A 14,748-nucleotide genomic window follows, 5' to 3' on the forward strand; every position below is an offset into this window, starting at 1 on the left:
TGTCAGGTCTGTTAGTATATTAACCAAGTTATCCAGTTTTTCCAAGAATGTGCATGGCGTATTTGAGGGCAGGATCAAGCTACAAGGATTCAGAGAAACGGTTTTAAATTAATTCAGTGTGATTAGTGAATGGGCAGGTGTTTGTTCTGCTTATGATACTACATATAGATTGACATCCTAGATTTTGAATGGTTCAAATGAAAATACCTTAGTTTTATTTTTGTTAATTCTACTAATTTACTTTGCTACAGGAGTGGAGTCAACATATCAATGGAGCAAGTCACAGTCGTCGATGCCAGCTTCTTCTTGAAATGTAGGAGTTTGAAATACCTTTAAAGCATCCTTATCGTGAATCAGAAACACCCATTGATTGCTTTGGGGAGTTCACCGTTTACTTGTAATATCCACATTGTTATTATTGCATAGTTGGTACTGTCCAGGCAATGCCAATTACAAACAAAATGTTTAGATCTGGAATTGTATATGGGATGTCAGATGCAGTGGTAGTGGTACTTTGTTATTTAATATTATTTCTAGGGTTAATAAATGTTGGTCCTTTTTATACAAATTGAAAGAATTAATAGACTTAAAGATTGCCTTTATACATAGAACAGGTTCATAAGAGCATTTGCAGTAACAGTAATACGTGCTCTAAGAATATAGAAGATGTGGAAAGGGGGGAAATTACTAGAAGTTACAAGTTAGTTTTCAAGCAAAACCCTTCAGGATGTAAATTTTTTGCTTTTGAGATACTTTTGATTCTGAGTTTAAGCTGCTAGAATGAAATTGAATTACTAAAGAATATCCCTGCCTAAATAGCACATGATACCCATTGTTCACTGGAGTGGCCATTTTCACGTATGCTGTGCTATGTTGGTACTGTCCTTTCTGTCTAGTGCCACAACTCAGCTCTGCTCTTGGTATTTAATATTGGAGAAAGAAAATCTGTGGTCAGTCTTTGTTTCCCTATATAACCCACATTTCCAGTCCCTCATGCAGCACTTTTCCTCTTTGTGAATTAACAGATATAGGGAATTCCCTAGTGGCCCAGTGGTTTAGGACTTCACACACTTTCATTGCCAAGGGCCTGGGTTCAGTCCCTGGTTGGGGATACAAACCATGTGGCATGGCCAAAAAAACCCAAGTATAGGAGTATTTTAATTGGAACATACATTACCTACATTTTCAGGCAATACAGAACAAGTTTATTCTCCTTCATTTAAATTAATTTGAAATTCTGAAATTTTCCTTTGGAAATATCTACATGTCATGTTTTTAAACTGTAATATTTCTAACACTGAGACTCTGTATAACTTTACTAATGAATCTCTATTTTAAAGGCCAAACGAGGCTACTTTGTGAATAGGACAGTTTTATTTTAAAGTTAATTTTCTGGTCTTTTTAAAGCTACCCAGAATGGAATCCTGACAATGATACAGGACACACAATGTAAGTTAAATTTTTTAAGCTATTGTTTGTAAAGGAGATCAATGTAAGGAATTCAGGTTAAATTTTTCAACATTTCATAAACAATATTTTCTTAATTTCTTTATTGAATATGAGAGTTTGGTAAAAGTAAAAGTCACTGGGTGAAAAAATTTCTAGAAACTATCTTATGTAGTAATTTTTATTTCATTGTTACAGATTTTTCCCTAGTTACTTCATACATAAATGCCCCCAAAGATTGGGATCATAGTCATACAAATGTTTTAGCAGTAAATCTTAGTTATTTTTGATGGACTTTATCATGCTTTGTATTTTATGTTTTCACATTATACTAGGGGTGATCCATTCATGTTGCAGCAGTCTACAAACCCAGCACCAGGAATTCTGGGACCTCCGCCTCCCTCATTTCATCTTGGGGGACCAGCAGTTGGACCAAGAGGAAATCTGGGTGATTATAAAATTCATGTTACCTTTCCCTAAGAGCTTTCATCCTAAAAATTAAATGCAGTGATGTTAGGCAAAAGAAGTGTCATTGAACTATAACTCAGAAATAACATTGCATGAGAAGACGTGGTGCTTATGATATTTGTAATATCCTTCATTTGTGTTTGAAAGATGTCTGTTTTTCGATTAAAATAGCCTGGTAGCACAAGTATATTTATTACAAGACTGAAAAATACACTTTTTCCCTATAAAGGTGCTGGAAATGGAAACCTGCAAGGACCAAGACACATGCAAAAGGGCAGAGTGGTCAGTAATAAAGCTCTTGCTTTTACTGTTTCAGCTGTTCCGGGGGATGGGGTTTGACTTGAATCCTTGCTAATTGAATTTGTGTCATAGTCTATTATAGGAAGGTTGCTTTAGTTTGAATATCATCAGGCTTTTGTATATGACTTTGATAAGAGTTAAAAAGTTTGTTTTCTTATGTCCATAGTCTAGAGATCTCACCTTGATTCAAAGTTAAGAACTTCGCTGTCTAATTATGTACACAGTAGTCAATTTAGATATCAGTGCAGATAGTGTTTTCTGAAACTTTGAGGTTTACCCCAAGTGACATACTTTAAATATTTAGTTTTTTCTGGTTGACTATAGGTTATAAAAGTTGTAATACAATACATAACCTGCTTCGTATTGCTTCTAAAGAGACTTGTTTACTAACTTGATTTTTTCCTAATGGATAGGAAACTAGCCGAGTTGTTCACATCATGGATTTCCAGCGAGGGAAGAACTTGAGATATCAACTATTACAGCTGGTGGAACCATTTGGAGTTATTTCAAATCATCTGATTCTAAATAAAATTAATGAGGTATGAGTTAAGTGTAGTATTTATTCATCACTAAGATACTTCCTAAGGGGATTACATAATTTTGTATTAGAAAAAGAATGTAAGCTTACATCATCAATATGGAATGTAATATAGACCAAAGGGCCAATAGTTGAACTAATCAGTAATAAATTCTAGTACTAATGGATTATTAGTAACTTTATAAATTGTGATTCTTGGGCTTCCCTGGTGGCGCAGTGGTTGAGAGTCCGCCTGCCGATGAGGGAGACGTGGGTTCGTGCCCCGGTCCGGGAAGATCCCACATGCGGCGGAGCGGCTGGGCCCTGAACCATGGCCGCTGGGCCTGCGTGTCCGGAGCCTGTGCCCCGCAACGGGAGAGGCCACAACAGTGAGAGGCCCACGTACTGCCAAAAAAAAAAAAAAAAAAAATTGTGATTCTTAAGCAGTAATATTGTCATTATTACACTGCTGCTACTATAAGGGCTATATAAGAATAATTATTTGGAAAACCATTTCAAACTTTTACCCAAATGGCACCAAATTATTTCAGATTCACAAGGCATAATGATAGTTTTAGTATCATGATGGTAATAAAATCTGAGGTGATCGTTAATAAATAGCAAATTAGTAATGCTGGGTTTCTTGTTTTGCTTTTAGATTCTTGAAAATGCTTTCTATTTAATGATTAAATATTTTTGGAAAGACTTTGGGCAGTGTGGAATTTGGTTGGTTTGGGGAAATAATTTTTTTTGCCATTTTAGGCATTTATTGAAATGGCAACCACAGAAGATGCTCAGGCTGCAGTGGATTATTATACAACCACACCAGCATTAGTATTTGGCAAGCCAGTGAGAGTTCATTTGTCCCAGAAGTATAAAAGAATAAAGGTAATATCTGTTTTTCCAGATTTGTATTACCAACCATTTGATACATCATTTTAATATTTACTAACTTACAGCTATTTTAAAATGTTGCTAATATCTAGGATAATCTTAACTATTAACTAATAATTACGGCCTACCTACCAACATTTGACTCCCCCTCCCTCCCTTTTTTTCCCACTTATTAAAGAAACCTGAAGGGAAGCCAGACCAGAAGTTTGATCAAAAACAAGAGCTTGGACGTGTGATACATCTCAGCAATTTACCTCATTCTGGCTATTCTGACAGTGCTGTCCTCAAGCTTGCTGAGCCTTATGGGAAGATTAAGAATTATATACTGATGAGGATGAAAAGTCAGGTAATATACATGTAGAAGTTTTGAAAAAGATTATTTCTCAGAGTGCTTTAAGTTTTTTGTTTTGTTTTGTTTTTTTAATATTCTCATTTGTAGTAAAGAAAGGGCGGGGCCAGTAATTTGGTATCCAGGGTGGAGTGGTTCTTTATCTTATCATAGATAAATTTTCTAGCCAAGTGTAGTTTTTTATAAGTCACAGTAGGCAAATTCTATCAAACATTTAGAGAAGAGCTAACACTGATCCTTCTCAAACTCTTCAAAAAATTGCAGCGGGAGGAACACTCCCAAATTCACCATCACCCTGATAGCAAAACCAGACAAAAATATCACAAAAGAAGAAAATTACAGACCAATATCACTGATGAACACAGATGCAAAAATCCTGAACAAAATACCAGCAGACAGAATCCAACAACATATTAAAAAGATCATACACCATGATCAAATGGCATTTATCCCAGGGATGCAAGGATTCTTCAGTATATGCAAATCAATCGATGTGATAAACTATATTAACAAATTAAGGAATAAAAACCATATGATCATCTCAATAGATGCAGAAAAAGCTGTTGACAAAATTCAACACCCATTTATAATAAAAACTCTCCAGAAAAATGGGGATAGAGGGAACTTCTTCAACATAGTAATGGCCATATATGACAAACCCACAGCAAACATCATACTCAATGGTGAAAAACTGAAAGCATTTCTGCTAAGATCAGGAACAAGACAAGGATGTCCACTCTTGCCACTCAACATAGTTTTGGAAGCCCTAGCCATGGCAGTCAGAGAAGAAAAAGAAAAGGAATCCAAATTGGAAAAGAAGAAGTAAAACTGTCACTGTTTGCAGATGACATGACATCATTTTCTGCTCTACATAGAGAATCCTAAAGATGCCACCAGAAAACTACTAGAACTAATCATGAATTTGGTAAGGTTGCAGGATACAAAATTAACGCACAGAAATCTCTGGTATTCCTATACACTAACAACGAAAGATCAGAAAGAGACATTAAGGAAACAATCCCATTTAACATTGCAACAAAAAGAATAAAATACCTAGGAATAAACCTATGTAAGGAGACGAAAGACTTGTACTCAGAAAACTATAGAACACAGATGAAAGAAATCAAAGATGACATAAACAGATGGAGAAATACACCATGTTCTTGTATTGGAAGAATCAATATTGTGAAAATGACTGTACTACCCAAAGCAATCTACAGATTCAGTGCAATCCCTGTCAAAGTACCAATGACATTCTTCACAGAATTAGAACAAAAAATTTTGCAATTCGTAAGAAAGCACGGAAGACCCCAAATAGCCAAACCATTTTGAGAAAGAAAAACGTAGCTGGAAGAATCAGACTCCCTGACTTCTAACTATACTACAAAGCTACAGTAATCAAGACAGTATGGTACTGGCCCGAAAACAGAACTATAGATCAACGGTACAGGATAGAAAGCCCAGAGAGAAACCCACGCACATAATGGTCACCTAATTTTCAACAAAGGAGGCAAGAACATGCAAGGGAGAAAAGACAGCCTCTTCAATAAGTGGTGCTGGGAAAACTGGACAGCTACATGTGAAAGAATGAAATTAGAACACTCCACAACACCATATACAAAAATAAACTCAAAGTAGATTAAAGACCTAAATGTAAGGCCAGACACTATAAAACTCTTAGAGGAAAACATAGGCAGAACACTCTGTGACATAAATCACAGCAAGTTCCTTTTTGACCCATCTCCTAGAGAAATGGAAATAAAAACAAAAATAAACAAATGGGACCTAAGTAAACTTAAAAGCTTTTGCACAGCAAAGGAAGCCATAAACAAGATGAAAAGACAACCCTCAGAATGGGAGAAAATATTTGCAAATGAAACAATGGACAAAGGATTAATATCCAAAATATACAAACAGCTCATGGAGCTCAATATCAAAAAAACAATTCAATTAAAAAATGGATGGAAGACCTAAATAGACATTTTACCCAAGAAGACATACAGATAGCCAAGAGGCACATGAAAAGATGCTCAACATCACTAATTATTAGAGAAATACAAGTCAAAACTACAATGAGGTATCACCTCACACTGGTCAGAATGGCCATTATCAAAAAATCTAGAAACAGTAAATGCTGGAAAGGGTGTGGTGAAAAGGGAACTCTCCTGCACTGTTGGTGGGAGTGTAAATCGATACAACCACTTTGGAGAACAGTATGAAGGTTCCTTAAAAAACTAAAATTAGAACTATCATATGACCCAGCAGTCCCACTACTGGGCATATACCCTAAGAAAACCATAATTCAAAGAGAGTCATTGTACCACAATGTTCATTGCAGCACTATTTACAATAGCTAGGACATGGAACCAATCTAAATGTCCATTGACAGATGATTGGATATAGAAGATGTGGCACATCGATACAGTAGAGTGTTACTCAACCATAAGAAGAAATGAAATTGAGTTATTTGTAGCAAGTTGGGTGAACCTAGAGTCTGTCATACAGAGTGAATTAAGTCAGAAAGAGAAAAATGAATACTGTACACTAACACATAATATATATGGGATCTAAAAAAAGGGGGGAACCGATGAACCTAGTGGCAGGGCAGAAATAAAGACATAGACATACAGAATGGACTTAAGACATGGAGTGGGGAGAGGGGGGAGCTGGGGTGAAGTTAGAGTAGCATCGACATATATACACTACCGAATGTAAAATAGCTAGTGGGAAGCAGCAGCACAGCACAGGGTGATCAGCTCGGTGCCTTGAGATGACCTGGAGAGGTGGGATTGGGAGAGAGGCTTGAGAGGGAGGGGATATGGGATTATATGTATGCATATGGCTGATTCACTTTGTTGTACAACAGAAACTAACATAGTATTGTGAAGCAGTTATACTCCAGTAAAGCCCTAGTTAAAGATGATTTCTCAGAGTGCTTTAAGTTTTGTTTGTTTTTTGGGGTTTTTTTTTTTTTTTTTAATACCCTCATTTGTAGTGAATAAGGAAAAGTGGAAAGTAAAGATCTTTCCTTTTGCTTGGTTAATAACACTATTTGTTTCCAGAGTTTGCTTCCAAAGATCTTCTTTTGTGTATATAGGTATACTTTTTCCCCTTACTTCAAATGGGATTATATCATACTGTGGTTTTCCCCGTTATATGATTCCATTGAGTAAACGAATGAATTTAATTTCTTTAGTTGATGGATATTAGAGTTGCTAGTATTTTGGCTGTGCCATTAATGGTGCTGTGGACTTTGTGGCATGTGAATTTATGCATTTGATTGAAGGATAAAATTTCAGAATTGGAATTTTGGATCCTGATATTTGCTTTCTTTACTTTGATGGTGTTCAATTGCTCTTCAAAAAATAGTACTCATTTATAGTCAGACCAGCATTGTCTGAGAGTGAGAGCTTTGCAAACGCTGGGTATTAAAGACTTTTCAGATTATGTGAATTTAATAGATGGATTAAGTTATGTCATACTTGTATTTCATTTTTAAAATTCACAGTAAGGAGAGCATCTTTTCTTTCTTTTTTGTTAACCCTTTTGTAGCAATATGAGTTTTGTATACTTACAGACTTTTACTTTTTAATTTTTTGTTCTTTTCCTTAATGTATTTTGAGTGATATTTTCTAAGCTTAGTACTTTAATTACTTTTGCAAAAAGACTATATAGGTGGTTTAATATTTGGACAAGATACTTGTAAATCTGACAAATTGCCCTTATTTCACTGGGTGATTTTTAACTCTTACTGCTATCTCTATACTAAAGATTAAATTCTCCTAACAGGTAGAAAAAATAAGCTCTAAAATTCTGTACGGTTCTCTGAAAAATAATATCTTTGCTATATATTTTTTTCAGGCCTTTATTGAGATGGAGACCAGAGAAGATGCAATGGCAATGGTTGACCACTGTTTGAAAAAGGCTCTTTGGTTTCAAGGGAGATGTGTAAAAGTTGACCTGTCTGAAAAATACAAAAAATTGGTACTCAGGGTATGTAGTATTTGATTCTATTTCATTATGAAGCTTGTTTTCATGCTTTTCAAGCCATGACATTCTTATAAATATTTATATGCCAAGAATATAGGGTTTGGTTATTGAAAAAGAATAACCTTTTCTCTTTTTCTGGTCTTCGTTAGTACAGAAGTTCTTAAACTGATGTCTGTATAAAAGCACTTTTTTACTTTTATCTATTTTATTTAAGATTTTATTTGAACAGAGTTCTGTTAACAAAATGTTTATTATTCACTGCTCTATTGAAATGTTGATTGTAATGAACTGGTAACTATATGCAGCTTAAATTCTTAGGTATGGTTACAGAGATTGAATAAGCTTAGTTGATATATAAAGGATGGCCATCAATTATTAGTTAATTGGATAACTATATATTCTACAAATTCTAATACATTTATTTAACTTACGTAAAATTTTGTTTTTTTAGATTCCCAACAGAGGCATTGACTTACTGAAAAAAGATAAGTCCCGGTAATTTCCCTTTGTGTGTGTGTCTGTGTCTAGTATATTAAAAACTTTTGTTTTCCAGCTCAGGTGAATTAATTCAGATGTATCTTTTGGTTTCAGGAAAAGATCTTACTCTCCAGATGGCAAAGAATCTCCAAGTGATAAGAAATCCAAAACTGATGGTTCCCAGAAGACTGAAAGTACAACCGAAGGTAAAGAACAAGAAGAGAAATCAGGAGAAGATGGTGAAAAAGATACAAAGGATGACCAGGCAGAACAAGAACCTAACATGCTTCTTGAATCTGAAGATGAGCTACTTGTAGATGAAGAAGAAGCAGCAGCACTGCTAGAAAGTGGCAGTTCAGTGGGAGATGAGACAGATCTTGCTAATTTAGGGGATGTGGCATCTGATGGGAAAAAGGAACCTTCTGACAAAGTTGTGAAAAAAGATGCAAATGCGAGTGCTTCAGCAACTGCGAAGAAAAAGCTTAAAAAGGTAAAGGTTGTGTTGACCTATTTTAGTAGAAAACGAGATTAGATAAATGTTTCAAATTATATATGTTAGGGTCACAGTAAAGAGAAGTCACTTACATTAGGGAAAAATAGATATGAATAATAAAAACATTGAAATCTAAACTCTGCAATAAATAGATTAAATAGGACTAATTTTCAAAAGAAAAATGTCAGTTCACAAAGGGAACTTTTTAGTAGTGAAGGAGAAAGACTTAAAACTACATATGATTCTGTTTTGTAGTGGTAGTGTGTAAGTAGTAGTAGGCAGCCTTCATGGTCCAGCTTGTTCTTTAAAAGATGGGGTATGAATTTTACAGTAACTTAACTGACCCAGGCCACTAAAAACCTTTTGTCAAAAATGGTTGGGGATCCCACATGCCGTGGAGCGGCTGGGCCCATGAGCCATGGCTGCTGAGCCTGCATGTCCGGAGCCTGTGCTCCACAGCGGGAGAGGCCACAGAAGTGAGAGGCCTGCGTACCGCCAAAAAAAAAAAAAAAAAAAAAAAAATTGAATTTGAAGAGCTTTCCTATTAGAGAAATGTAACCTTGATTAGATACTTTAATAGTTTTTTTAAAAAACATTCCTGCTGTCTTTTTTTTAAATTTATGTATTTTATATTTTATTTTTGGCTGTGTTGGGTCTTCGTTTCTGTGCAAGGGCTTTCTCCAGTTGCAGCAAGCTGGCGCCACTCTTCATCGCGGTGAGCGGACCTCTCACTACCATGGCCTCTCCTGTTGCGGAGCACAGGCTCAACAGTTGTGGCTCACGGGCCTAGCCACTCCGCGGCATGTGGCATCCTCCAGGACCGGGCATGAAACTGTGTCCCCTGCACTGGCAGGCGGATTCCTAACCATTGGCCACCAGGGAAGCCCCTTTAATAGGTTTTAAAACATTTTTTCTTAGAACACATGTCACGTATAAGAGCATATAAGGCGAATATCAATACAAAAACACATACATGGTAAAAGAATAGTAACTCAAAAGACCCGTGGTGTATTGACTACCTATGTTAAGGAGCCCCTTTGGAGCTCCTTAAGATAAATGGGTCTTGAAATGAGATTTTTATAATCCTATTTCATTGGTTCCTTCTAAGCAGTACTCAGCTACTAGGAAACTAATACTTACCTCCAGTTTTTGATGGCTTGGTCAAAAAAGTTAGTCTTGAGATTCTTTTTCTGGCTGAAGTAGATAGTGCTATGTTTGCACTCTTAAGAGCTGATAATTATTGAGAGCTTATTACATGCTATAATTTTTCCTAAGCTCTTTGTGTGTGCTGATTAACTGATTCTTATAATGACCCTATGCCATAGATACTTTCTTATCCCCATTTCATGAATGAGCAGATCGAGATATGTTAAAATTGAGTAGATTGTGGTTATACTGCCTATAAATGGCAGAGCCAAAATCTTAATCTTAAGCAGTTATGCTCCAGAGCTTGATTTTTTTAAACCACAGTGCTATGTTCTCTAAGCAAGATTTATACCATAAGATACCTTCTTTGAAGGACATCTTTCAACTACCAAATCAGTTCTTCGATAAATTCCCTAGCAGCCTCAGAAAGTATAGAATATGAATGTCCTCATATTTATTTTCTGCTCTTTGTATGAGGCGAGCCTTCCATTATTTAGTTCTAAAACAAGCTCTTTTTGAAAAGGTTAGTAATTTAGGGGGGAAAAAGGAAGAAGTCAGCTTTTTTTTTTTTTTTTGAGAAAATGAATGAAGGCAAAGACGCTATCCCTTTCCCTTCAAGTAAAGCAAATGGAAGGGATGCTGCAGGATAATTGTTGCAGAGTAAATTTGTCTTTCTTAACAGCGTCGTTTCCCAGGGAGTATGGAAGGTTTTGTCACTCTAGATGAGGTTGGTGATGAGGAAGATTCGGAACTTCAGAAACTTCGTAAATCGGGCATGGCATTTAAATCTGGTGACAAAAATGATGATGGTTTGGTTGAAATTAAGGTGGACAAGATCGAGGAACTTGACCAAGAAAACGAAGCAGCGTTGGAAAATGGAATTAAAAATGAGGAAAATACAGAACCAGGTGCTGAATCTGCTGAGAACGCTGATGATCCCAACAAAGATACAAGTGAAAACGCAGATGGCCAAAGTGATGAAAACAAGGAGGACTATACAATCCCAGATGAGTATAGAATTGGACCATATCAGCCCAATGTTCCTGTTGGTGAGATTTAAGGCTTTATTCTTCCCCTCTCACCCTCCCCAAACTCTTATTAAATAAGATTTTTTAAATTGGTCTTACATAAGCTCTGATAACATTCTTAATTTACTTCTATGCAAAACAATGTAAATCTTAATAGGAACATTCTTTTTCCCTCTTACCCATGTCTCCTGATTTTGTATTATCTTTTGTTACCATTCCATAATATGTTCTCTTTTCTCATAAAGTTTTCTGAGAATTTCACATTGCTTTTTGTTTTGTTTACCTTTTCTATTTCAAGATTTTTAAGAGAACAATTAGGTGTGGGACCTTAAACATCAATTAAGTACAAACTATTAACATTGTCATGTTTTTTGTTTTGTTTTAGCTTAAGCTATATTAGACTTGTCACAAATGTTATTACCTCATTCAAATTATATTGACAGGAAAAAAGATTTGAGAACACTATTAAAATCTTCAGTTTACTGAATTTGTAAGAATGTATGTTTGTGTTCTAGGTATAGACTATGTGATACCTAAAACAGGGTTTTACTGTAAGCTGTGTTCACTCTTTTATACAAATGAAGAAGTTGCAAAGAATACTCATTGCAGCAGCCTTCCTCATTATCAGAAATTAAAGGTAAGGCTATATCTAAAAGAGGAGAGTTCTTTTGTGAAAACTAGCAAATCATGTAAGTTTATGGAAAGTACTGTCTGTGGACCCAGCATGCTTTATCCTGGAGATAACATTCTTTATTGATGGGCCTTGAACAGTTTAATGAATTCTAGAAACATCTGTTAATTAAGCCTCTCTCTAGAAAACACTCTTAACTAAATGTTGATAATTGAGTAATTTCTAAATTTATAGTTCTAAATGTAAATAAATTCTTTTGTGTAATTAAAGTTATTTGAGTATTCTCAAATGGTTGTTAACACTGTAATTTCTCTAATTTGGATATTGGAGGCCTGAAAGCCAGCTTTATAAAGTGCCATATCCCTTCTTACTTAAAGTCAATGTAAAAATCATTATTATATATTAATAATGACACTTCAGTAAGTTTCATGATCAGGATATAAAGGTAAAAGGATAAATTTTAAAAGCACAACATGGTAAAGAATAACAAATTTCTGTTTGGATATTTTGAAGTTTGGTGTTTTAGTGGCTTAAGGACTAAGTATTGAAATAAATAATGGGGAAAAACTTGAAAGTTAAAAGAATTCATAATTGTAAATAACTTAATTGTAGATAACACTGATTTATAATATAAAGCTACTAGAGAGTTAAGAACAGTGGTTATTTTCAATGGTAGCAGCAATTTAATATAAATATTTTGTCTCCTTGGCTTAGTGGAAGGGTCATTGAATAAATATGTGTCATTTTAACTAAGTTCTTGGGGTAGCAGTAGTTCTTCTTTGTGGCTGTTACGGTCTTTGATCATCTCTGTAAGTTAGTCTTCATTGCACATTAAATAACTTTTCCATGTTTTACCATTTTTCTCCCATGCCTTACTGTGGTGTCCAGTTTAGTTTCATACCTGCCTAATAAGAATAACTGGATCTTAAAAATATTGATAAAGGTTATAGTTAAATTAGACTCAAGTCCCTAAACATGGATAGAATATTTTGTTTTGGAGTTAATCCATTTGTATGTTTCCCTGCAGTGACGTAATCCTTGTAAAAAAAAATTTTTCTATTTTCTTTTCAGAAATTTCTGAATAAATTGGCAGAAGAACGCAGGCAGAAGAAGGAAGCTTAAGATGTGCAAGAAGCTTAATGATTTCAAAGAAAATAATGGTTCTTTGTTTTTAAATGTTAACCTTTTTTAAATACAATACAGATAGTTAGAAGAAAACTATTGTACTCTTTTGTTATAGTGGAAAAATAATAGATGTCTGTTCATGTGTTAAGTGTTATAGCAAAAATACATATACGGTTAAGTTAATGAAGAATTGTTTTTGTTTTATCAAAATGGTAACAGACAGAAATACTTGGTAGAGACTGACTTCATATGCTACTTAAGACACTTGCACCACTAAGAAAGATAGGTAGAAACATTCAGAGAAATGAAATTTAGTAGTTCCAAGCTTCAAAGAAATGTCAAAACTTTTGATTCCATTCAATAAAGAACAAAACCAATTGTATTTTTATTACTTTCATCTGAAACATTCCACATTTTAATCTGAGCCTTGCAGACTTTTCATTTGCAGTTCGAAGCATTTTTTGTTTTGTTTCATTTTTTGAGAACTTCATTAATGTGAGATTGGTAATTAAAATGCAGGTGCAGTTTTCTTTTAATGTCATGCTGTTTAGGTAATAAGAAATATTAAGTAATTGGCTTTAGATTTTGTAATTTTTTCCCTAAGTTCCTGCTAGATTTCGTATTCTAGTAGTCAGTGTATTTTTCAGTGAAATATAAAAATATTCCCATTCTCTTTGACCAGTATTAATTTCTTGAGATATTGCTTGTCACTTGAATCCTGTAGCTGTCATACATCTGGTATAAGCACATTTGATTTTTGAAGTGTGTAGACCATCTCTTCATATTTTCAAGATGTAATTTTACATTTCTGCATTTTAAAAACAGTTTGGCCATAATCTTAGACGCACGCTTCTAATTCATATACTGCATATGTGACCTTTGTGAACAGAAATTTGCATGTATAATCTGTGTTTACTTGTAACTTTCTGGTTATATACTGCTTATATCTGTGGATTCAAGTTTCTGAAGTGAGTACCAATAAAAAAAAAACCCTAGGCCATGTTCATTGGTTATACATGTTTGAAATGTTAACCAATATATTTGTCAGTTGTGGTTTTTATTCACTGTTACACTTTTTTGCATGCTTTAACAAATTATTACATTTTTAATTTAGAGTGTTCTAAAGACTGCTACTAAAGACCTGAGTTTTAAAGCTTTTGGTGCTGGTGGATTTCTTGTTCCTGTTACATAACTGAAAATGGGACTCTTCATAGTTTTTTCAAACCTTGGAGTTTTAAGATGTTATGGGTGAGGAAATGGTAAAAGCTCATGTCTAGACATCTCTAAGTATTTAATGATAAAATTGGAAGTAACATGGAATAACAAGAATTGGTTTTACCAGGCTTTCAAAGTTGTTGGGATTATAGGTATAAGAGATTGTCAAATTTTTAAATAAAAAAAATAAGAATTTAAGGGATTCTCTTTGAAACTCTTAGGTCCAAGTGTATTAAAGCATATATCAAATACTTGAAAGAAATATGATGTACCACTGAGGGGCAGATGCCACTTTTTAAAATGTAACATGCACAAAAAGTCCTTGCCAGTTTACTTCTGTAGTTTAATTTTGGCCTTTACTAATTACCTGCTTTTGTTTAACTCCAACTTTTAACTAACAGCAGCTACACAAAGCATTTTGTATACACGGAATCCCTTGATTTCTGTCGATGATAACTTTTTTCATAGATCCTACTTTGTTAGATATACCAAGTTGTAGAAAAGAATGTTTAATATCTTCATTTGATAGCATTTGAAAGTAGAAATTCTCATAAATAAATTGCTAGTGATTAATAAATCCGTAACAGCTATTTCCCAGATTATGGCAAACCTTCATTTAAGAGGAATGTTTCCACTTTAACCAGCTATAAAGTTGAAAGTTTTCCCACC

General features: G+C 34.5%; 1 protein-coding gene across 17 annotated transcripts in view; it reads left to right on the plus strand.

Annotated features, from left to right (window-relative positions):
• Window positions 1-13,246, plus strand: part of MATR3 (matrin 3) — a 47,797-nt gene extending 34,551 nt beyond the window's left edge. For 8 of the 17 annotated variants that reach the window (XM_067031738.1, XM_067031745.1, XM_067031737.1 and 5 more), the window contains 13 exons: window positions 252-313; window positions 1,408-1,449; window positions 1,782-1,894; window positions 2,144-2,196; window positions 2,628-2,753; window positions 3,494-3,619; window positions 3,804-3,971; window positions 7,836-7,967; window positions 8,416-8,459; window positions 8,556-8,931; window positions 10,907-11,129; window positions 11,624-11,745; window positions 12,811-13,246. In XM_067031738.1, coding sequence (XP_066887839.1) covers window positions 252-313; window positions 1,408-1,449; window positions 1,782-1,894; window positions 2,144-2,196; window positions 2,628-2,753; window positions 3,494-3,619; window positions 3,804-3,971; window positions 7,836-7,967; window positions 8,416-8,459; window positions 8,556-8,931; window positions 10,907-11,129; window positions 11,624-11,745; window positions 12,811-12,861 — 1,638 coding nt within the window. In that variant the 3' untranslated portion in view covers window positions 12,862-13,246. Of the gene's footprint in view, window positions 1-251; window positions 398-1,407; window positions 1,450-1,781; window positions 1,895-2,143; window positions 2,197-2,627; window positions 2,754-3,493; window positions 3,620-3,803; window positions 3,972-7,835; window positions 7,968-8,415; window positions 8,460-8,555; window positions 8,932-10,762; window positions 11,130-11,623; window positions 11,746-12,810 lie in introns of all 17 variants that reach the window. The other 9 variants (XM_067031735.1, XM_067031734.1, XM_059061360.2 and 6 more) reach the window with 6 other exon arrangements.
• Window positions 13,247-14,748: the final 1,502 nt, after the last annotated feature.

This window comes from Kogia breviceps, chromosome 4, assembly GCF_026419965.1.
Source record: "Kogia breviceps isolate mKogBre1 chromosome 4, mKogBre1 haplotype 1, whole genome shotgun sequence".
Taxonomy (NCBI): Eukaryota; Metazoa; Chordata; class Mammalia; order Artiodactyla; family Physeteridae; genus Kogia; species Kogia breviceps.